Raw genomic sequence first — 22,726 nt, 5'->3', positions numbered from 1 at the left:
TAATAGGCTTATAAAGCTTGGTTTTTTTATTAGTTTATTGGGTTAAACGGGTTAAGTGGGTTAAAAATGACCCGATAAAAGATAAATGGGTTAAACATGATCTGCTAAAAGATAAATGGGTTAAACAAGTCGGGTTGGGTTATAGAAAAATTAAATGGGTTGGGTTAGGGTTGAGTCAAATGACCCGTTTATGTAATTGGGTCGGGTTAGGGTTGGGGTAGTGGTGACCCGTTTAAAGTTGACACGAACACGAACACGACACGACCTGGTCTATTTGCCAGGTCTAACACCATCATATTATCATAGTGACAACAACTTTGAAATTTGCTTATCAAAGTGTATAGGTAAATAAAGTAAAATTTACTAAAATTTACTAAATTTACTAAATCCAAAAAATATGTAAGTATTTACTTTTAATAGTCGCTTTCGTTACCACCCGTGCAGTGCACGGGTTCCAAAAACTAATGATGAATAAAAAGAGTCACAGAACCGCCTCTCCTAAGTTTTCCGGTTTCTACTTGAATGTTAGCCAAAGGCCAACATTGTCGTCAATTTCACGCATTAAAAAAAAGAGAGAACGATAATAAAGATTATAAAGAAGGGGATAAAACGCGGGAAATTGTTGTCTAATTTTACAATCCAGTTGCTTAGAGTAGTAGAGCGTTTTTAAGACGCTGAAGATGAATTGCTCCGATTCAACGCTATAATCTGCGCTCTATATATACTGCATCCCGTATTTTCCCGACTAAATTATACTCCGTACTTACTTTCTGATCATCTCTTTCTATACCAAATCAATATGCACACTTTTTTTATTTTTCAAGGTAATTAACTTTCCTTAATGTTTAGTTGATTCTTCAATATTTGATTTTTTTTTTATTTCTTTTTTCTTGATCTATATTTTGTCATGGCCAAATTATACTTATTTTTTTTTTTTTTTTTGAGAAGAAAACCCGAAGGCTTACTTTAATAACGATAAATCAAACAAAACAAAGATCGTTTTGACGGACGGAGCGTGTATCCGACCACTCTATTCTACCAATATTCCTAGGAAAAACATGCGCTAAAGCGTGAGCAACAGAGTTGTTCACACGACTAGAGAAAGACCAAATAACAGTACTGAAAGAGTTACAAAGCAGTAAAATTTCCTCAATAACTAACATAAAGCAACTTCGTCCAGCTAATTTCTTCTTGAGTGCTTCCACCACTTGAAGACAATCGCTCTCGATGACCACGTCCCCGTAACTGTCCGTAGAGCTTCCTTTAGGCCTTCAAGAACAGCCGACAGCTTCCGCGACATGTGGCTCCCAAACTTGATCCTGCACTATAGAGACACCCCACAACACATCCCCCTTCTCACCCCGACACACCAGCCCCAAACTTACCCCCTCATCCTCCTTCACCCCGGCATCGACGTTTACTTTTACGAGACCCCTAGGAGCAGGTTCCCACCCCCGCGGCCTATCCGACCCCGTCCCCGAATCCTTCCTCCTACGGTCCTTCATCACCTCATATGCACTTCCTTCCATCTCAGCCATTACGTCACCCACCCGTCTTAACACCACCCACGGGTCGACCTCCCTGTTCTCGAAAATGACATTATTACGGTGCTCCCACAGAGCCCAGCAACCAACCATAAACACACTGTGCTCCCTCACCCCAAGCTCCCTCCATCTTTCCTCCACCCAATCTCGAATCCCGCCCCCACCTTCTCCCAGTTCACCTTCCAAACCGAGACCCTCCCACACTTTCTGAGCCACCCAACAATCTTTAAATAAATGCAAACTAGATTCGAAAAAAGAATTACATAAAGAACAAAAGGAATTCTCACCTCGAACTCGAGCTGCAATGTTCGCTCTTGTAGCTATTGCTTCGCTGCAGAGTTGCCAGAAGAACAGCTTCACTCGGGGCCAAACCGGGACTTGCCATAACCGCTTCCAAAGCCACATCTCCCTACTCCGGTCTGATGCTCCACCCACGTCCATACTATCTCCCCCAGCAAGAAGATGATAGGCAGATTTTACCGTGTACACACCGTCCTTTTCCATTCTCCAATACCAAATATCACTAGGCCGATGTTGGCTCACACGAATATTAACAATACGGTCCACTTCGAAAGGCAAGAACAGGCTCTCTACACGCCCCAAATCCCAGCCATTACTCTCGGTAAGAAGCTCCGACACTAACATCTCCTCGTTACCAGTCACACATGGAGAAATCACTCGACCCGTGTGAGTCCCAGGTAACCACGCATCACGCCAAATCCTTGTCGAAGAGCCGTCCCCTATTCTCCTTCGCATTCCTCCATTTAGGACCAATCGAGCTTCCACAAGTCCGCGCCATATATAACTCGGGTTGTGCCCCATAGTAGCCGTCATAAATTCCCCATTGGGGTAGTATTTAGCCCGCATCACTTGCTCCCACAGACTACCAGCCTCAGTAGTTAGCCTCCATGCTTGCTTCCCAAGGACAGCAAGGTTAAAAAGTTTAAAATCTCGAAAACCCATTCCACCCATACCCTTAGGTTGACAAAGCTTTTTCCACGCGACCCAGCTTATTCCTCTCTTTCCTTCCTCATGGTTCCACCAAAAATGCGACATCATTGAACGTAGCTCATCACAGAAATTTGCGGGAATTTTGAACACACTCATAACATAGGTAGGGAGTGAATTGGCCACAGCCTTTAAAAGAACCTCCTTACCAGCCCTAGACAAGATCTTCCCGCGCCATCCCTGAAGCCGTTTACTCAGCTTATCCCGGATGATATCTGTTAAAGCTTTTTTGGAACGAACCACCACCGTAGGGAGTCCCAAATAACGATGCTGCTCTTCCACTTCAACAATCCCCAACTTACTAGCAAGCCAGCTCCTCCTATCCCTCGGTACCCCTTTACTGAAGGAGACCGTAGTTTTCTCAAGATTTACCAACTGACCTGAGGCCTGCTCATACCGCCTGAGGATATCTGAAACCACCTCCGCTTCCTCCCCTGTAGCTTTCACGAAGAAGAGGCTATCATCGGCGAAAAGCAGGTGGGAAATAGATGGTGCCCCCGTGGAGATGCGCACCCCGTGTAAAGCACCTATCTCCGTCGCACGTCGCAGCTGATGAGAAAGAATTTCAGCACACAATATAAAGAGATACGGAGATAATGGGTCGCCTTGTCGAAGCCCTCTCGATGGCCGAAACTCTCTAGATGGGTGCCCATTAATCAGAACCGCAAAGGACACCGTCGTCACGCACGCCATCACTCTATTTATCCACCCACTGTCAAAACCGAGAGCCACAAGCACACGATGCAAGAAACTCCATTCAACGCGGTCATACGCCTTAGCCATGTCAAGCTTTATAGCCATGGATCCTTCTTTTCCTTTCGAGTTCTTCATATGATGAAAAATCTCAAAGGCTATCATGATATTATCAGTTATAGCTCTACCCGGAGTGAAAGCACTTTGATTGACTGAGACGATGTCACCCAAGAATTGCTTCAGTCTATTTGCCAACACTTTCGAGATTAATTTGTAGACCACGTTGCAGAGACTAATAGGCCGAAAGTCACGAATTTTATCCGGAGCTTTTTTCTTTGGGATCAAAACAATATTAGTTTTATTAATATCCCTCGGAGAAAGCTCTCCACGCAGAACAGCTAGAACCGTTCTAGTGACCGTTGACCCAATCGTGTTCCAATAGGATTGATAAAAGAGAACATTCATACCGTCCGGCCCCGAGCCTTCAATGGATGCATTTGATTGAGAGCCTCGATAATATCATCTTCGCAGTAATCACGTTTCAGCATATCGTTCATATCACTCGTCACTCTCGTCTCAAATCCCTGGAAAATAGTCTCATCATTAGACGGGTTTGTCGTCGAAAAAAGCTCTGTGAAGTAACCATTGGCCACGACCCCCACTTCCTCATCCCCCATACGGGTAACTCCCTCGTCATCAATCAATTTCGCAATAGAGTTTTTCCTCTTTCGCTCACCAGCCCGCATATGGAAGAATTTTGTGTTCTTGTCCCCGTCCCTCAACCAAAGAGCTCTAGACCGTTGTCGCCAATATTGTTCCTCTTGTCTACGTAATTCAGAAATTTCAGCCACAAGCTTCCTTCGACGTCGCACACTCTCCTCATCCCTATCCCCTTCGTTAAGCCTTCCCAGTTGCTTACGCTTTCGATCAATATCTCGCCCTATCCGGCTAATGCTCGTTTTCTTCCACGCCCGCAGCGGTTCGAGTACACTCCCTTAGCACCGTGACCAAGTCCCCTCTCCCCTTCTCCACACCCCTCTCCACGGCTTCCTCACAACCCTCCGAGCCCACCCAAATTTGTTCGAACTTGAAAGGCCGAGACTTGACCTCTCCCTGGATTTTATAGTTAAGAACCAATCGGATAGGCGCATGGTCCGACCATTCCCGATTAAGGTAAAACAGCTTCGCGTAAGGGAATAAATCAGACCACTGGATCGTACAAAGAGCTCTATCAAGCATGGGTATCGTTGCACTCACCGACTTGCCCATTGTCATAAGAGAAATTATATCCTTCCCATGGCAGTTCAAGACCACACTCATCCACCGCGGCTCGGAAACTATTCATCTGGCGTTGGGGTCTGCTACCCCCCTTCATCTCAGTAGAGAAAAGAATTTCGTTAAAGTCACCAATACACACCCATGGAAGAGAAGACTGCCTACTCAGGATCCGCAGCAACTCCCAAGAAAGGTGTCGGTCAGAGACGACCGGCCACCCATAAAACCCAGTAATCCTCCACTCCCCCTCCGCACCACGGACCAAGAAGTCCATATGGTGAACGGATGATGACTGAAAAACACAGTCCACCTCTTTCTTCCACCAAAAAGACAGGCCACCCGAACGCCCTACACTATCTACATCAATCCCAAAATAACCTTCCATATTCTCCCGCACCCTCCTCATTTCACGACCACACAATTTTGTTTCAGATAGGAAAAGTATGGTCGGGGCCTCCCTCCGTATAAGGTCACGGAGCGCACTTCTCGAGTCGGGGTTGCCCAAGCCCCGACAATTGATACTTAGGGTATTCATTGGGCCCGGCGGGGTTGAGCTTTGTCAACCTCCGCCTCAGGTATTAAGACGCCCCCGTCTAAGCAGCTTCGAGATCTTTTATGAACACCCTCTTCCTCCTCGTCATCTCTACACCGTTTTCCCCCATCAGTCAGGACCACCCTTGCCATGGGAGGTGTCACCATCCCATGTCCCTCCCCCCGTGCCTGTTTCTTCTATTTCCTGCTCTGACCGTATCCACCCTGTCCAGTCTCACCTCCTATAACTCCTTCCTCCCCTAAGCTAGCAGCATCTCCCATCTCTCCTACCTCCATAGCCACACCCACCCCAACAATAAGATCCTCCAGCTCCCCAACCCCCGCACCAGTGAACTCCCCCACCACCCTACTCTCCATTGCCCTCCTCTCCTCAGGGACGAAACTGTCTTCAACTCCCTCCTCCCTGCCCTCCTCCCTTTCAGCTCTCTCTTGCACACCCGCGGCTTGCACTCCCACATCAAGCACCATCTGATTATCCCCCCTCTCTGAACTGAGTGGCACTTCCTTTCTTATTTTCTTAACTCGTAAGTCCAGAGCAATGGACTGGAGTTTAGAAATCATAGAATTGACCGCATCCTCCGTGTCCTTCAGCTTCACAGCATCAAAGCTAGCCCTCAGGTCTCTGGCAGCTTTCCCTGGGCCCTCCTTTACCGTTTTCACGACTTTCCATGGTGACGCCCGCAGCCACTCTCCGAATTTCAAGTCTTCATCATCATACGGACCATCATCACAATCCTTCTCCCCATGCCCTATGATACCACAACCGTAACAAAATATGGGGAGCCGTTCATACTTGACGTCAAAGCTTACAGTCTTGTCCCCCTTCATTTGAATAGGTACAGTCGCTTTTAAAGGTTTACGTACATCATGCAAGATACGTAGTCGTATAGCCCTATCCAATTCCACATTGGGTCCGACTTCGACATCAATGAACGAACCCAGCATATCACCAAGGCGCTTGGCATTCGACGTACTAGTTCGCCCCATCAAAGGGAGGTCATAAACACGTGCCCATATTGGACAATGGAAAAGCGGGACATCAGTAAGCTTACCATTGTTATTGGGTTCGTTGAAGCACCACAGAAATTTGTCGAAGTGCCAAGGTTGCCCTTCCAAAACCCTAGCCTTGTCTCTCTCCGTTTCAAATCGAAAAATGAACGTTTTTTCCTTCGCATCCACCACATTCCCCAGTATCGATTTAGTTGGATTCCAGAGATTAATCATCATAGCTATGGCAGTCTTCACATTAATAGCCCTAGTCGACCATAGTTTTCCAACCAGAAGGAGATCGTTCCTGCTCAAATTTGTTCCTCCATCATCATCCCACACAAAAGTATCCTCCCCTAGCCCCATCGGTTCCTTTCCTTCCCGGTGTTGGCTCGTCATGAAGCAATTCTTCGGCACCTGCAAAACGAAAACAAAAAAACCACACAGAAACGCACAAAAACAGAAACCAATTTCCACGATTACTCGTGTAAACAAGCCTCGAGAGGAGGAGAAAAGCGAAGAAGCAAAGACGGAACCCTAGGAAATTTAGACGGAACCCTAGGAACCCTAGACCCTTTTTTTTCCCAACTATTATACTTATTAAGGTTTATTTGAACTGTTTCTTTTACTCCAGTCCCAATCGTTTACAAAGAACATAAGAGCTAAACAAATAACCGAGACGTAAGATTAATTTCTATCAGCATATTTATCATTGTAACTGAACTATTAATGGAATAAGGTAGCATTTAATAATTTCTTTTAATCTTTACCAGTATCTTTACCGTTATAGGCCTAACCACGATTTATAGTTATGGCGCAAATATTTTGAGGGGCTGAATTATTAATGGAATAAGGTAAACTAGAAAAAAAAACCCGAAAACTTAAATTTGAAAACTGCTAGCACCTCCAGTCTTCCACTTGGTGTGATGCTTATATATTTTCTTGTGGGACATATTTTTCTTTCATTTTCGGTTAGTAGTAATCCCAGGACACCGGAAAACTAAATTTTCTTGTGCATTTACCCAGTTATTCTGTTAATTGAAATTTATGTTTTTTGTGTAAAAAAAGCTTTGATATGTTTGAGGGACGCCTGGAAACAAAAATTTCTAGATGTGCTACCGCTGTGGTGGTGTATGTTCGTCATTCTGGTATTCTGACACATGTACCGGTGTTCTTTGTGTCTGTGTGACAGTTTTTGTACAAGCACCTTCTGGTTCTTCAGTGACGATCGAGATCTCCAACTCTGGGGATAAGACCAGTCCAGTTCATAATCCATTTGGTGTTAATACAACTGACAAAGGCAATGCATCAGTACTGATATTTGGGAGTACTGGCAATTTAGGTCACACTCCGTTTCCTGTTAATACAAATGGCAATGCAACATCAGCTTCTGGAAATATGACCAACTCAGCTCCTAATAACTTTGCTGTTAATATTACCGGCAAATCGGCAATGGATCAATGTCGGCCTTTGGTAATCCAAACAATCTGGCTCCAAATTCTCTTGCTGTTAATAGAGGCAATGAATCAATGTCAGCTTTTGGAAATATGACCAACTCGACTCATAATCCATTTGTTGTTAATACATCTGGCAATGCATCAATGTCAGTCCCTGGGATTCCATACAACCCAGCTTCCAATCTTTTTGCCAGTAATACAAATGGCAATGCATCAGTTTCGGTCTTTGGGAATCCAAGCAACCCAACTCCTAATCCTTTTGCTCTTGATGCAAATGGCAATGCATCAAAGTCGATCTTTGGGAACCCAACTAACCCACCTCCTAATCCTTGCGCATTTAATACAAATGGCAATGCGTCAATGTCGGCCTTTGGGAATTCAAGCAACCCACCTTCTAATCCTTTTGATGGAACTTCAACTGGAGCATTTGGAGGACAGCCATTCTCAGTTCTCTTCGGTATGATCTCTTTTTGCCTACTTTGGTTCTTTTACCGAGTCTGTTGGGAATGGGGTCGTGACGAGATGCCTGTGGTTTCTGGGTAGCTTTTACTCAAACTAGAAATTCCATTTTAGTTCCTAAATGCGGATACAACCAGACGGTAAATCTTCTCTGTTTAAAGAGAAGACGCAGGTTCGATTCCTGCTGTCCGCTCAATATGGTTATACCACGTGTGGTTCCATTTTCCCCTGGTAGTTTTGCTTTCCGTATCTTTTGCCCATTCATCCGTATGTTTACCAGGGGAGGTCCAAAGGCTGTGCAATTAGGTTCCCAGCACAGGGGCCTAAGGGAAAATAGGGCCCCAAAATCTAAGCTCAATTCATAACATTAAATGAAAATGATTTTGGCTTTTTTCCTCCTTGTGGACTACTCCTGTAAAGTCACTACTCTACACTCCACATCATCTTTGTTTACCCAAAACACACGTGCATCCCCATTTCTCATCAATAGACAGTTTTTTTTTAAAATTTATTTATTTATTTAAGTGGATCACAGAAAAGTATATTTTTTTACCTTTCTCAGTTCTCGGTTCTTTTGTTATATCTCCATCTTTTAATTTCTTTTATTTATATTACTCTTTATTTAATTATTGTGTGAGACATTTTTAATCTATAAAAGACAAGATATTTATTACAAATAAACAAATATGAAGTACTGTATATTTTATAAAAGTGAATCGTCTCATGATATGAATTATAAAACGGTCTTATTTATATAATCTGTGTTTTAAGTATATGCCTAAAATAAATCATAGCAATTTTTTTTTCATATATGTTAACCTTTCCTTTTTTTCTCAAATTTTTATTTTTAATAGTTTTCATTTAGGATCTCAAGTAAATGACAATTAATTGTTTTGGGGCCTCAGCCTAAGAATTGCCTCCCGAATTCACCGGCCGCCCCTGATGTTTATTGTGATTGCCCATCTAAATAGTTTTGTTTCAGTAGAGAGCTCGGCAATCATGAATATATAGATCCCCATGGTTGCAATACTTCACTTCCGTAGCTTCTTACTAATCATTCGCGTTCTCTAAAGCTGTTAATTTTCATGTATACCAGTATTTGCCTATTCGGCATTGTTAAAAATCTCATTGTAGCTTTCACTCGACATTATTTATAGTTTATATGCGTGTTAGGTACTGAAGAAACCCAATTTGATTAAGATTGTGTTGATGATGCCTTGAGACAAATTAATCTCATTTGTTATTTAATTGTGTGCCTCTTAAGTTTAACCATGTAGCATGAAGCTCCAATTGTCAATTCAAGGTTATCAAGAATGTCATCATGAAGATCAAAGATGAAGATAGTCATTAGTGCTAATGTCATGTGTTGTAAGGTGATCGTTTAACACGAATTTACGTTTAGGTGCAAAAACAACAGTTGAGTCAACAGTTAATTAAGGCTCGTCTTTGAAAGAAATATTTCGAAAATATTTAAATCTTTGTTAAAGTGCTTTTAACTTTCACAAATGTTTTCTGGAAATACTTTGAAGTCTTTTAAAGAATATAGAGCTTTCAATGACTTGCTAAGGAGTTTGCTTGCACAATAAGACACTTACTATAAATGGGTTGCTTGCTTTTACATTTATGGAAATGTTTATTGTTCCCATAAACACAACCATTTATGCTTGTTTCTTGTTGAAAAACCCAGCCTATTTTTGTATGTGTGCACAACCTGGTTTCTTGCAATCTTAGGCACCGATTTCTTGAGGAAGAATACTCGGTTTCTTGGAGAGCATTTCGGTTGGCTTTGCATGTTGCCCAAGCAAACTACTTACATTATTTTAATCACTTGTGCTTATGAGTGTAAGATATTTTAATGTAAAGTATACTACTTGAACATTATAAATAGCTTGCTTAATTCATTTTTACAAGTGTGCAACAAACGAGTTTTAAACTGAAAAAGACTTAAGCTTTCAATCGAGTAAATTAACTTTGCAAAACCGTTTATCATTTTCAAATCTTTGAATCTTTTGCAAGTTTGTTTATTTATCTTTTGAGTCTTTTACTTGAGTTTGTTGTTGCACCTAGTCGTTTTAGTTGTGTTCAAGGATCCCGTATTTTGTACTTAAACTTTATCTCCTCCGTTCAATTGAGTGAACAACATTGAGATAAGTGGTCTTGTAACAAACGGGTAGAACCGAACAAAGTCTTAGGATAGAGTTATCCTTAAGCACGAAGTCTTCGAAGCGGAGTAGCTTTTGAGCATGAAGTCTTTCGGCGGAGTAGCCCAAAGCAAGAGTCTTATTGCGGAGTAGCTTTAAGAAAGGAGTCTTTCGGCGGAGTAGCCCAAAGCAAAAGTCTTGGAAGCGGAGTAACTTTTAAGCATTAGCAACCAGAGTAGGTTGGGGAGTTGTTTTATTATTCGGGGTGGTCTTAGTTTGTATGAGTTTACTTCTGAGACGTTTAATAAAATAGCGCTGGACGTAGGTCGCGGAGTAGTGACCGAACCAGTTTTTAAAAACATCGTTAATCGTGTCTATTTCATTTTATTTCCGCTGCACACTCTACTCACGTCTTTATTTACAGAATCAACTGTTGAGTACACTGTAACTTCTGCTTGCTGAATCGTTGTTGAATACTTTTAACTCTCTAGTTCTAAGTATCGACTTCTCCTTTCATCTAAGCATTGTTTAAAGTGTTTAAGAGTTTTTTAAAGAAGCTTTCATTAAGCTTAAATTTTAAATAGACACCTAATTCACCCCCTCCCCCTCTTAGGTGCCCTCGTCCTCGACTCTTCAATTGGTATCAGAGCCTTGTGCTCTTGATAACTGGTTAACTACCAGTGAGTTGATCCTATAGTCATGGACGGGAAACATACTAAGTACCCTATCTTCAAAGGGGATAACTACTCCTGGTGGAAGCACCGTATGGAACACTACTTCAAAAGTACGGATTATGAGTGTTGGGTCATTATTCAAAAGGGTCCCCTTGCTATAACGGTTACTGACTCTGATGGGAAAAGTGCCGTGAAAAGCGAGGAAAGTTATGTCGAGGCTGACTATCGTAAAGTCGAGAAAAATTCTAAAGCCATGTCCATTCTTCAATATGGCATCGGTGAACAAGATATCAATCGCATCTCCGGATGTACCTCGGCTAAAGAGATTTGGGACACGTTAAATCTTGCTTATGAAGGAACGTCCCAAGTCAAGAAGCATCGTATTGACCTTCTCATGCAACAATATGACATGTTCAATATGATGAAAGATGAGTCAATCAATTGTCTTTCTTCTCGCTTTTCTAGTATTGTTAATGAACTTAAAGGTCTAGGTAGAGAGTTTGATTCCGAGGATATAGTCCGAAAGATCCTTCGTAGCCTAAGTGATAAATGGCAACCAAAGGTGACGGCTATTGAGGAGGCTAAAGATTTGTTCAAATTGTCCCTCAATGAGCTAATGGGCTCACTCATGGCACACGAGTTAAGTCTCGCAAAGCGCTCGGGTGAAAGCTCCAAAGCTAGAGGTTTCGCTCTCAAATCAACCTCAAGTGATGAGGAAGATGATGGAGATGACGAGCAAGCTATGTACTCACGTAACATGGCGGATATGATCAATAGTCACAATCCTAAGAAGTTCAACAATGCTAACAAAAAACGTTTTCAAAAGAAGAGATCTTATTCCACGGTGGCTTGTTTCAAATGTGGTGAGAAAGGTCGCCTTATCAAAGATTGCCCCAAGTGGAATGAGTTCAAATCTAGAGAAAAACGAGATTTTGCAAAGAAAGATTTTAAGCATAAAGTCATGTCTGCAATATGGGGTGTATCTGATTCCGATGAGGATGATGTCCTTGAGGAAGAATTAGATGCCAAAGTTTGTATGACAACTCGTCTTGATCTTGACGGACCCAAGTCTTCAAAGAAAGAATCCGCACTCTGTCTTATGGCGCACTCCGACGACTCCAGCGATGACTCCGACACCGAGGTAATGAATCTCAAGAACAAGGTGAGAACTCTTTCTAAGGATAAGCTTTGTTTGATGTTTGATGATGTACTTGACAAGAGTCTTGCTAAAAACGATAAACTCTATGACTTGCAAACTCAAATTGAGGAAATTGCTGAAGAAAATGTTGGTCTTAGAGAGTGTCTAGATGAGATAAAAGAAAGTAACATCATTCCATCACTCAGAAAAGAAATTAAAAAATTGAGGAAAGAAAACCTTGTTCTCACGAATATTGCTAGCTCGTCAAAATCAACAGTTGCCTCAATTGTTGTTTCTGATGTTGAAAAAGAAAACGAGTCTTTAATTATTCAAGTTGATATTTTGATTAAAGAACGAGACTCACTGCTAGCTGACCTTACCTCGTGTCGACATGATAATAAGCAACTTGAAGAAATTGCTATGTTGCTTAGTGATGAATGTAGTCATGCTAAATCCGCTTTCGATAAAGTAGGCAAACTAAATCTTGACCATCTTGCTAAAATTGAAACATTGACCAAAGAGTTGCATGATGCTAAAGAGTTTTACAGGAAATGGGAAGGTAGCCAAAACATTTTAGACTCCCTCTTAAATCAGTCCCAAAAATCTGAAGAGAAAGCTGGACTTGGTTTCCAAAGTAACAGTTGATGAATCAGTAACTTTAAACAGGAACCAAGCAAGACCGATTTTCGAAGGAGAAAATATGCAGGCCTTCCTGAGTATATTGTTTGCAACTTTTGTGGTAAGACTGGTCATGACTTTAATGGTTGTCCTAATCGACTAAACGACTTAAATAAGAACATCAAGGTTGCTAAAAAGGAGTGGGTTCGCAAAGATTTGATTAACAATATAACTCACAAAAAGGGATCCAAATTCGTTTGGATTCCTAAACTAACCTCTTGATTTCTTATAGGCATTAGTGAGAGGCAGCAGCAATTGGTACTTGGACAGTGGATGTTCACGTCATATGACGGGAAGTAGAAACCAATTTCTCTCACTAGAAGCCTACAATGGTGGCACCGTGACGTTTGGTGACAATAAGAAAGGTGAAATTATTGCAATCGGGAAGGTTGGTAAGTCATCGTCACAATGTGTCGACAAAGTGTTGCTTGTCAAAGGTTTGAAGCATAATCTCTTTAGCATATCTCAAATGTGTGATAATGGTAATATCGTTGAATTTTGTGCTAGTGAATGTCGTGTTTTAGATGGTAATACAAGGGAAGTTGTTCTAGAAGGAAAACGTGTTAAAGATGTTTACTTGACTAATCTTTTTGCATTGTCTAGTCGTACCATGTCTTGTATGAGTGCTTTGAAAAAGAACGACCCATGGCTTTGGCATAAGAGATTAGGTCACGTAAATGCTAGAACATTGAACACCCTTAAGCGACTTGACTTAGTCGATGGCATTCCTAATATGAAATTTGACTTTAATAGTTTGTGTGATGATTGTGCTAAGGGGAAGCAAGTAAGGAGCTCCTTTAAATCCAAAAAGTTCGTTAGTACATCTAAACCTCTTGAGTTACTTCATATTGATCTATGTGGTCCAATGCGTGTTAGAAGTAAAGGAGGTAGTCGTTTCTTATGTGTGATTGTTGACGATTTCTCACGATTTGTTTGGCTTCTCTATTTGAGTTCTAAAGATGAAGTATTTGATGAATTTTTAATTTGGTTGAAAAAGGTCCAAAACAAGTTTGATAAAAAGCTCATATCTTTGAGATCCGACCATGGAACCGAATTTGAAAATTCCTCATTTATTACTTATTGTGATGAGCACGATATTAGCCATAACTTTTCCGTGCGTGCTACACCTCAACAAAACGGGGTTGTAGAGCGTATGAACCATACTCTTGAAAACATGGCTAGGACTATGCTCATTAGTAGTAAGTTGCCAAAGAATTTTTGGGCCGAAGCCGTCAACACATCATGTCACATTTATAATCGTGTTATGATCCGAAAAATGCTTAACAAAACACCCTACGAGTTGCTTAAAGGAAGAAAGCCTAATTTATCCTATTTGAAATGCTTTGGAAGCAAATGTCACAACAATGGAAAGGATAATTTGGGTAAATTCGATGCTCGTAGTGATGAGGCCGTATTTGTCGGTTATTCGGATCGTAGCAAGGCTTATAAAGTGTATAATAAACGAACCATGAAAATGGAAGAAAGTGTGCATGTCATATTTGATGAGTCTAGTCTTTTTCATTCTAATACACAGGAAGAGGATGATGAAGATGATGAGGACTATGAGCTTGGAATGATTTGACATGACATGGATGATGTACACGAGGAAAACGAACAAGAGGAGCAGAATCAACAGTCGGATCAACTGTTGACTAAAGGAACTGGCCAAGAGACAGGGGGAACAGAACCACTTGAACCACAAAATGAGGCTACGACATCCAGGGGGAATGAGGGTACACTTGAACAAAATGAACAAACAGAAACAAACCCTCAAACACAAAATGAACCAGAACCAACAGTTGAGCGAACTGTTGAGTCAGAACCCCAAGAAGCCTCACCATCCTTAATCGTACCAAAGAAGTGGAAACACCAAAAATCTTACCCCTTTTCTAACTTGACCAGTGACTTGAATTCGGGAAGGAAAACAAGATCATCCCTCAATGATTTATTTGCATCTCATGCGTTCCTCTCACAAATTGAACCAACGAACATCACCATGGCACTTGAAGATCCGAGTTGGGTGATGGAAATGCAAGAGGAACTAATTCAATTCAGAAGGAATGAGGTATGGCATCTTGTCCCTAGATCTACTGGTTGTACCGTGATTGGTACCAAATGGGTCTTTCGCAATAAGCTAGATGATTTGGGCAATATCGTAAGGAATAAAGCTAGACTAGTGGTGCAAGGATTTAAACAACAAGAAGGCATTGATTATAATGAAACCTTCGCACCAAAGAGCTAGGCTTGAAGCCATACGTATGCTCATAGCTTTTGCAGCTCACAAAGGCATCAAACTGTTTCAAATGGATGTCAAAACGGCTTTTCTAAATGGTTATTTAGAAGAAGAGGTCTTTGTGGAGCAACCACCGGGTTTTATGAACAATGAATTTCCAAACCATGTTTTTAAATTGGACAAGGCGCTTTATGGTTTAAAACAGGCTCCAAGAGCTTGGTATGATCGCTTGTCAAAATTTCTTTTGGAAAATGGTTTTGTGCGTGGATCGGTGGATAAGACATTGTTCATAAAGTCACAGTGTGGTGAACTGTTGATTGTACAGATTTATGTCGATGACATAATATTTGGTGCAACGAATGAACTCCTTTATTTGTACTTTTCGGAACTAATGAAATCTGAGTTTGAGATGAGTATGATGGGAGAACTAGGTTTCTTCCTTGGGCTTCAAATCAAGCAAACTCAAGATGGTGTGATGATTCATCAACAAAAGTACATAAAGGAGATGCTATGTAAGTTCGGTATGACTAATTCTAAACCCTTCTCTACACCTATGGTTTCGTCCACAAAGCTTGACAAAGATGAGAATGGTAAGAAAGTTGATGAAACGATGTATCGAGGTATGATCGGTTCATTACTTTATTTGACCGCTAGTCGACCGGATATTTTATATAGTGTATGTCTATGTGCTCGTTTCCAAGCTAGTCCTAGAGAATCGCATTTCATTGCCGTTAAACGTATTCTTAGGTATTTAGTTGGAACGTCTAATTTGTATCTTTGGTATCCCTCACATTGTCCTTTTGAGCTTTTAGGATACTCGGATGCAGATTATGCCGGAAGCGTTGTTGATCGAAAGAGTACATCCGGGATGGCTACTTTCTTAGGTCCGTGTTTGATCTCATGGGCGTCTAAGAAACAAAACACCGTTGCTCTTTCCACTGCTGAAAGCGAATACGTAAGTGCCGCATTGTGTTGCGCGCAAGTTCTTTGGGTTCGACAACAACTAAGAGACTATGGTATTATCTTTGATTCAACTCCTATCTTTTGTGATAATACTAGTGCCATTAACATTTCAAAGAACCCTATACAACACTCAAAGACTAAGCATATTGACATAAGACATCATTTTTTACGTGATCATGTGGAAAAAGGTCAAATTCGTCTTAAATTTTGTAGAACGGAAGATCAAATAGCCAACATTTTTACAAAACCGCTTGAAAGAGAACAATTCGTAAAACTTCGGTTGGAAATTGGTTTGTTGGATTCCGCGTAAAATTTTATGACGACTTGCCCTCGATGATTGACTAGAGTAGATGTTACACTTGTCTTTATAAGTGATTATGTGTTAGTATTACTCAATGAATTAGATGATTAATTTGCATGTAAATCCAATGGGTAAAGATATTATTCACATGGAGCCACTCAACCATCATCTAACCATCATATCTCCTTTCCCCATTACCCATGTCCTAGCCGCCTAAACCCCACCTAACCGGCTACACCCACCATCCTCTCAACCAATCAAATAAAAAAACCTAAAACACTATTCACCTCATTTACTACATGTCCAAATTTTCAACTCTTAAATTATGACCTCCTTACTCACTTTCAAAATATTCAAAAAATTGCACCTTCCCCAAATATTCTCCAAAACCGTCAAAAGCATACCTCTCCCAACTGTCACTTTTACTTTCACTATAAGAATCATGCCTCCAAAATCAACTAAGAAACTCTTGAATGCAATCCGAGACTCCTACAAACCGAAAGTACCAACGGTTGAACCACAAATCGAAAGTCTTGGATCAAAAACTGCCCAAAATCAAAAACCACCAAAGAAACCTAGAGTCTTTGTGCCAAAAGCCCTAATGACAAGAAAGAAATCAGTTGCTAATCGTCCTAAAACAGCTGCCGAGGCTAGGAGATTCTAAAGTCGGGTGTTCAATCAAAAATTCGATTTGAATATGCCGCATGCAACCGAAACCGAGGGTGAAGAAGGAAGCACACGGGTTGTTGGTGAGGTTGATGATGATGGAAATCCAATCATTCAAGAAGTTGAGGGAGTTGATGTTGGTGTTGGTAAGGAAAGTGAAAAAAATGAGGAGATTGTTGATGAGGATGCCGAGAAGGAAGGAGAGAAAAACAATGAGGAAAAGAAAAATGAAAGTGAAGAGGAGAATGAGGAAAACATTGAAAAAGAAAAAGAAAAGAGTGTTGAAAAATCAATTGAAAAAAGTGAGGAAAAAGAAAAGAGTGTTGAGAATGTTGTTGAGGAATCCGGTGAGAAGAGTAATGGGAAATCGAAATCGAAATCAAAATCGAAATCGAAGGGAAGTGTTGGTGATGATGAGATGTTGAAAGATTTGGTTTGAAATAAAAGGAGAAAAAGGAGAGGCAAAACCGTGAGTGAGGCAACGGTTGTGGAAACGGAAATTGACACGGAAAAATTGAATGCCGTCTTCAATGATGACGAGTTATTCAAGGAGGAAACCGTTCCCAAACCGAAAGGCAAAGCAAGGAGAATGTCCACTCGGGTTATCTCAAAGAAAAGGAAAGTGGAGGAAATGGCAAAGGAAGCCGATGAATCGAATAGTGCTATGATTGCTATTGAGCAACCTCTTGATGAGAACAAGTCCAAGGCACTCGAGATTCTTCATGGGTATCGCTTTCCAAAGGAAATCTTTGATTGTTGCAAGCATGTCATCCAAGGGAACTTTAAATCGGGCCGTCGCTATGAACTCGAATGGTATGATTCGTCCCCTGCTTTTAAATTCTTTAAAGATGCAATTCATGCACAAAAGTGGGAGAGTCTTCTTAATCTCTATAACCGAGTTTACTTAGCGGAGATTGTTCAATTTTATACTACGGTCAAAGTCGATGTCCAATCGGGTAGTCTTACCGCCGTTATCAATAACAAACCCTTGTGTCTCAATGTTGACATTGTTGGGAAATTGCTCGGTATTCCTACAACCGGGTTGTCCTCATTTCCCAAGGGTGGTTGGCCGACTATTGATGGTATAAGTTCCTTGACCGTAACAAAGTTTCTAAGTCCCAAAGCTACGTCCCCTATCACACTAAAACCGAGAGAAATCAAAATAAACCACCGGTTCTTTTTCAATTTCATTTTTAGAACCTTGATTCCTTGTAATGAGAACCGTGGTGTGTGTGGTGTGCTAGACATGTGGTTGATTTATTATCTTGCTAAACACCTTCAAATTAACCTACCCGCTTTGATGTTCTTTCACATTGATCATCTTGCTAAGATTGTTGAAAAGCGTAAGGTTGATAGTTCCACCGTGTTAGCATATGGGATGTGGTTATCGGTCATTTTCGAGAAAATGGATATTGTGGACTCGACTAGTTTCGGTGTGGATCACATGTGTGACACTATGACCTCGGGAGTTTTATCACAAATGTACTTGAAAATTGATGGTGATAAACTTGCTCGTATTTAGTCGGGTATGAAGGCTACGGATGTCGCCTCCTCCTCTATGCAATCGTCTTCTATGACACGTCTCACTAAGGATGTCAAAGCCTTGTTGGATCTCCAACATGCTCAAATGGGTGAGATTGCGGGTCTTCGTTTGGAAGTGTCGGGTTTGCGTAAGGAACTCAAGGAGGTTAAGGGTCAAAATGAAGAGCTTATGGAGATGGTTCACGGGTTGGTTGGAGAAGATGAAACCGAAGAAACCGATGATTGATCTCTTGCTCCTAGCCGTGCCTAGCCTATGCCGTATGTCGTACCAAGCCTTTTGCCATAACCATGCCATTGCCTAATCAAAACAAAAGCCTTTCTAATCCCTTTTTACCTTGGCTTTGTGTTTGTGATAATTTACTAATATTGGTTATGTTGTTAGTTGTTGAACAATTTGTTTTGTATAACTCTAATCCTTATTTAGACTTGTGTTCTTCCTACTTGATGATGTCAAGAGGGGGAAGTTGTTTAAAATTGCAGGTGGTGATTCAATGACTCTTAGGCTTGCGTACACCGTAACTATGTTTACTTGGCGATAATATGTTCAACCTAGGCTAACGAAAAATTTGACTAATTTTCAATGACCATGTATTAATGCTTCTTATTTTGATCATGTTTTGACTTGTTAACCTTGACCATGGATTAAGGGGGAATTGCACACTGAATTTTATTTGTCTTGCCATCATCAAAGGGGGAAATTGAAGAAACCCAATTTGATTAAGATTGTGTTGATGATGCCTTAAGACAAATTAATCTCATTTGTTATTTAATTGTGTGCCTCTTAAGTTTAACCATGTAGCATGAAGCTCCAATTGTCAATTCAAGGTTATCAAGAATGTCATCATGAAGATCAAAGATGAAGATAGTCATTAGTGCTAATGTCATGTGTTGTAAGGTGATCGTTTAACACGAATTTACGTTTAGGTGCAAAAACAACAGTTGAGTCAACAGTTAATTAAGGCTCGTCTTTGAAAGAAATATTTCGAAAATATTTAAATCTTTGTTAAAGTGCACAACCTGGTTTCATTTTTACGTTTAGCTTGCTTAATTCATTTTTACAAGTGTGCAACAAACGAGTTTTAAACTGAAAAAGGCTTAAGCTTTCAATCGAGTAAATTAACTTTGCAAAACCGTTTATCATTTTCAAATCTTTGAATCTTTTGCAAGTTTGTTTATTTATCTTTTGAGTCTTTTACTTGAGTTTGTTGTTGCACCTAGTCGTTTTAGTTGTGTTCAAGGATCCCGTGTTTTGTACTTAAACTTTATCTCCTCCGTTCAATTGAGTGAACAACATTGAGATAAGTGGTCTTGTAACAAACGGGTAGAACCGAACTAAGTCTTAGGATAGAGTTATCCTTAAGCACGAAGTGTTCGAAGCGGAGTAGCTTTTGAGCATGAAGTCTTTCGGCGGAGTAGCCCAAAGCAAGAGTCTTATTGCGGAGTAGCTTTAAGCAAGGAGTCTTTCGGCGGAGTAGCTCAAAGCAAAAGTCTTGGAAGCGGAGTAGCTTTTAAGCATTAGCAACCGGAGTAGGTTGGGGAGTTGTTTTATTACTCGGGGTGGTCTTAGTTTGTATGAGTTTACTTCTGAGACGTTTAATAAAATAGCGCTGGACGTAGGTCACGGAGTAGTGACCGAACCAGTTTTTAAAAACATCGTTAGTCGTGTCTATTTCGTTTTATTTCCGCTGCACACTCTACTCACGTCTTTATTTACAGAATCAACTGTTGAGTACACTGTAACTTCTGCTTGCTGAATCGTTGTTGAATACTTTTAACTCTCTAGTTCTAAGTATCGACTTCTCCTTTCATCTAAGCATTGTTTAAAGTGTTTAAGAGTTTTTTAAAGAAGCTTTCATTAAGCTTAAATTTTAAATAGACACCTAATTCACCCCCTCCCCCTCTTAGGTGCCCTCGTCCTCGACTCTTCAGGTACGCTACAAACACATTATGATTGCTAAATATATATTGACTCATCGCAATATCAATATTGTTCATTCAACTTTATGCTCATAGGAGTTGCAGCTGCCCCCACAGGAACTTCTGGTTCACCTGCAGCGTTCACCAATCATATGTGTAACAATGCCCCCACAGGAAGTGCACCTGCGTCTTTTTCACAGTCGTCAGGATCAAACTTTATGACATCAACTACTGCTGGTAAGTCTAGTGCGTTTCGATTGACTGTTTTGTTCTGTGTTTGCATGATTAATTAGCAGATTAGTTTTTGGTCCTGGTCGTATGTGCTCTACGTATTTCAGCTTTCATTTTACAGCTACAGTTTACGCGCACAACCTAGGAAATACTTAGCCTACGCTAGATGCATGGTAAAAAAACGCAGCATTGGTTGATGTTGCAGATTCAACATAACACTATAAAAGCTCACAACCAATGTAACCGGAATCTGAAAAAGTTTGCCAAATGCGTTACATCTTCTTTTTAAAATGTGAAATTTGAGATGGATTTCCAGCCCTTTTACTGTATATCATTCTCTTATATAAGCCCCTTTTTTTCACAAATACATACACCTTGCATCTACCAATGCAGCCGGAATCTGAAAAAGATGTGAAATTACCGGTAAAAAAATGCTGATACTTGGAAATATCTATTGAAGCTGCCAAAATGTGGACATCTTTTTATTGGGCTACATATAACGAGAAATAATGTGAACGGTGGTATGAAATTCCTTGACGTATTGGTAGTGTTACCATGGATACAAGTTTTATGAAAGCCTTTTTAGTTTACAGTTGACCTGATTGATATTCCAGCAATGAAATAACAGTTATTCGCCTGCAAATTGGTTTAGGTGTTACACAAGCTTCTACAGGTATGATTAAAGGAAGCAAGAGCGTACCATATGCAGCCACCAAGAATGCAGAGAATAGCATAGAACGATTCCTTTCAATCTCTAGTATGCCCGTTTATCAAAGTAAATCTCATGAAGAATTGAGATGGGAGGATTATGAGCTTAAATCAAGAGGAATATCGCATCCTTTCGGACCTCAATCTGTATCCTCTCACCCTTTGACTTTGACACACAATGGAATATCTTGCATGCCTGTAAGTACTTTCTTACAAGTCCCGATTTATTTGCGCATAGTATGGGTGTTAGGGTGTATAGTTAAGTAGCATCAATCACAAGGGTGTATCATTGCTTTTCATATCCTCATGGTTCCTGACTTTTGCAAATGAAATAAACAAAAGTTGTGACGAGTCTACACATTGACTTGCCTTTAGTAGGGAATTCTCAGCCAACACCAAAAAAGTACTACTGTATATCTTTTTGCTGAACATGGCTGGTTTTCACAGTTACGAACCCTTGCTGAATAAATGTCAGCATCACATGTTTAATGCAAGTATCTGTTAGTTAGATTACACCTCCTTTATCATACACCAAGGCTCAAGGTTCACTTTAATTAGCATCTGAAGTATGTAAAGGACCTGGTCTTGGACAACACCTAAATGCCTAATCTGTGAATATCTCTTATGAATTTTGTTCGTCATGCAAAACAGGTGATTGATAAACCAGAAACAACCAGAATTTCACCTCGCAGGCCCCCAAGAACATCTCGACGTTGACACCATCCGAAAAGTGATGGGCCAAAGGTGAGAAATTATATTATACTCCCTCTGTCCCGGTCAATTGTTGTCCTTTTGTTTTGGCACAAAGACCAAGGAAAGGGAGAGGGCCAACTATAAGATGACAAGTGGACCAAATTGAGTGTGAAAGATCAAATTGCTCATCAAATGTAATCCTAAAATAGAAAGGACAACAATTGACCGAAACACCCCAAAATGAAAAAGGACAACAAATAACCGGGACAGAAGGAGTACAAAAGAGTTTTTTCCAATTTCCATCACCTTTAGTTGCTCATAGTTAACAATCTTAAATTATGTGTCTGTTACCGTTTCAGGTCCCGTTCTTTGATCACACGGATGAAACACCCAACACCCAAAAGGAGTCTACTTTTATTATTCCACGAGAGAATCAGGTGTCCGGTGTCAGCTGTGCCAAATTCGACGTTACTGATGCATCTACTTCGCTAAATGATGGTAGATTACCTTTTCAGTTAGGTTAGTTGAGATTTTGCAAGTAAAAATTTAGGTTTAGGTAAATAAAGAGCTGGGTAATTCAGCTAAATCTGACGTAGGGAGTGTAGTCTTGTACGGAGTAGGTTTTTACTCTCTCAGTAAGACGTGTTCATCAGTGATCTGCTTGCTAGTTCTGAACAAAGGTGAAGTAATATAGTAGCGATTGGAAAAGTTTTGTTTAAGCTTTTTCATTGATTAAATCAAATTTCATCAGCAATCTGTATCGTAAATTCAGTTGACTCGTGAGTTACCGTTTATCACCATCATTAAACCGTTTCCATTGATAAATGAAGTTACTAAATTACACTTTGGGGAAAAACTAATCGAAG

The 22,726-nt window shown here is 40.6% G+C and overlaps 3 protein-coding genes across 3 annotated transcripts; 1 reads left to right on the top strand and 2 right to left on the bottom strand.

Annotated features, from left to right (window-relative positions):
* The first annotated feature begins 594 nt into the window (after positions 1-594).
* Positions 595-22,627, top strand: LOC141592242 (uncharacterized). The gene is made up of 5 exons (XM_074412847.1): positions 595-824; positions 7,252-7,973; positions 21,112-21,365; positions 21,819-21,911; positions 22,220-22,627. Exons 2-4 carry the CDS (start codon positions 7,520-7,522, stop codon positions 21,882-21,884), a joined length of 774 nt encoding a protein of 257 aa, XP_074268948.1. The 5' UTR covers positions 595-824; positions 7,252-7,519; the 3' UTR covers positions 21,885-21,911; positions 22,220-22,627.
* Positions 3,707-4,905, bottom strand: LOC141590167 (uncharacterized). The gene is made up of 2 exons (XM_074410775.1): positions 4,503-4,905; positions 3,707-4,137 (listed from the first exon to the last, which is right to left on the bottom strand). Exons 1-2 carry the CDS (start codon positions 4,903-4,905, stop codon positions 3,707-3,709), a joined length of 834 nt encoding a protein of 277 aa, XP_074266876.1.
* LOC141590166 (uncharacterized) lies at positions 5,250-6,425 on the bottom strand. The gene has a single exon (XM_074410774.1). It carries the CDS (start codon positions 6,423-6,425, stop codon positions 5,250-5,252), a length of 1,176 nt encoding a protein of 391 aa, XP_074266875.1.
* Positions 22,628-22,726: the final 99 nt, after the last annotated feature.

This window comes from Silene latifolia, chromosome 7 (assembly GCF_048544455.1).
Source record: "Silene latifolia isolate original U9 population chromosome 7, ASM4854445v1, whole genome shotgun sequence".
Lineage (NCBI taxonomy): Eukaryota > Viridiplantae > Streptophyta > Magnoliopsida > Caryophyllales > Caryophyllaceae > Silene > Silene latifolia.
The sequence above is the reverse complement of the archived record's forward strand: the minus strand, read 5'-3'. Positions and strand labels throughout refer to the sequence as shown.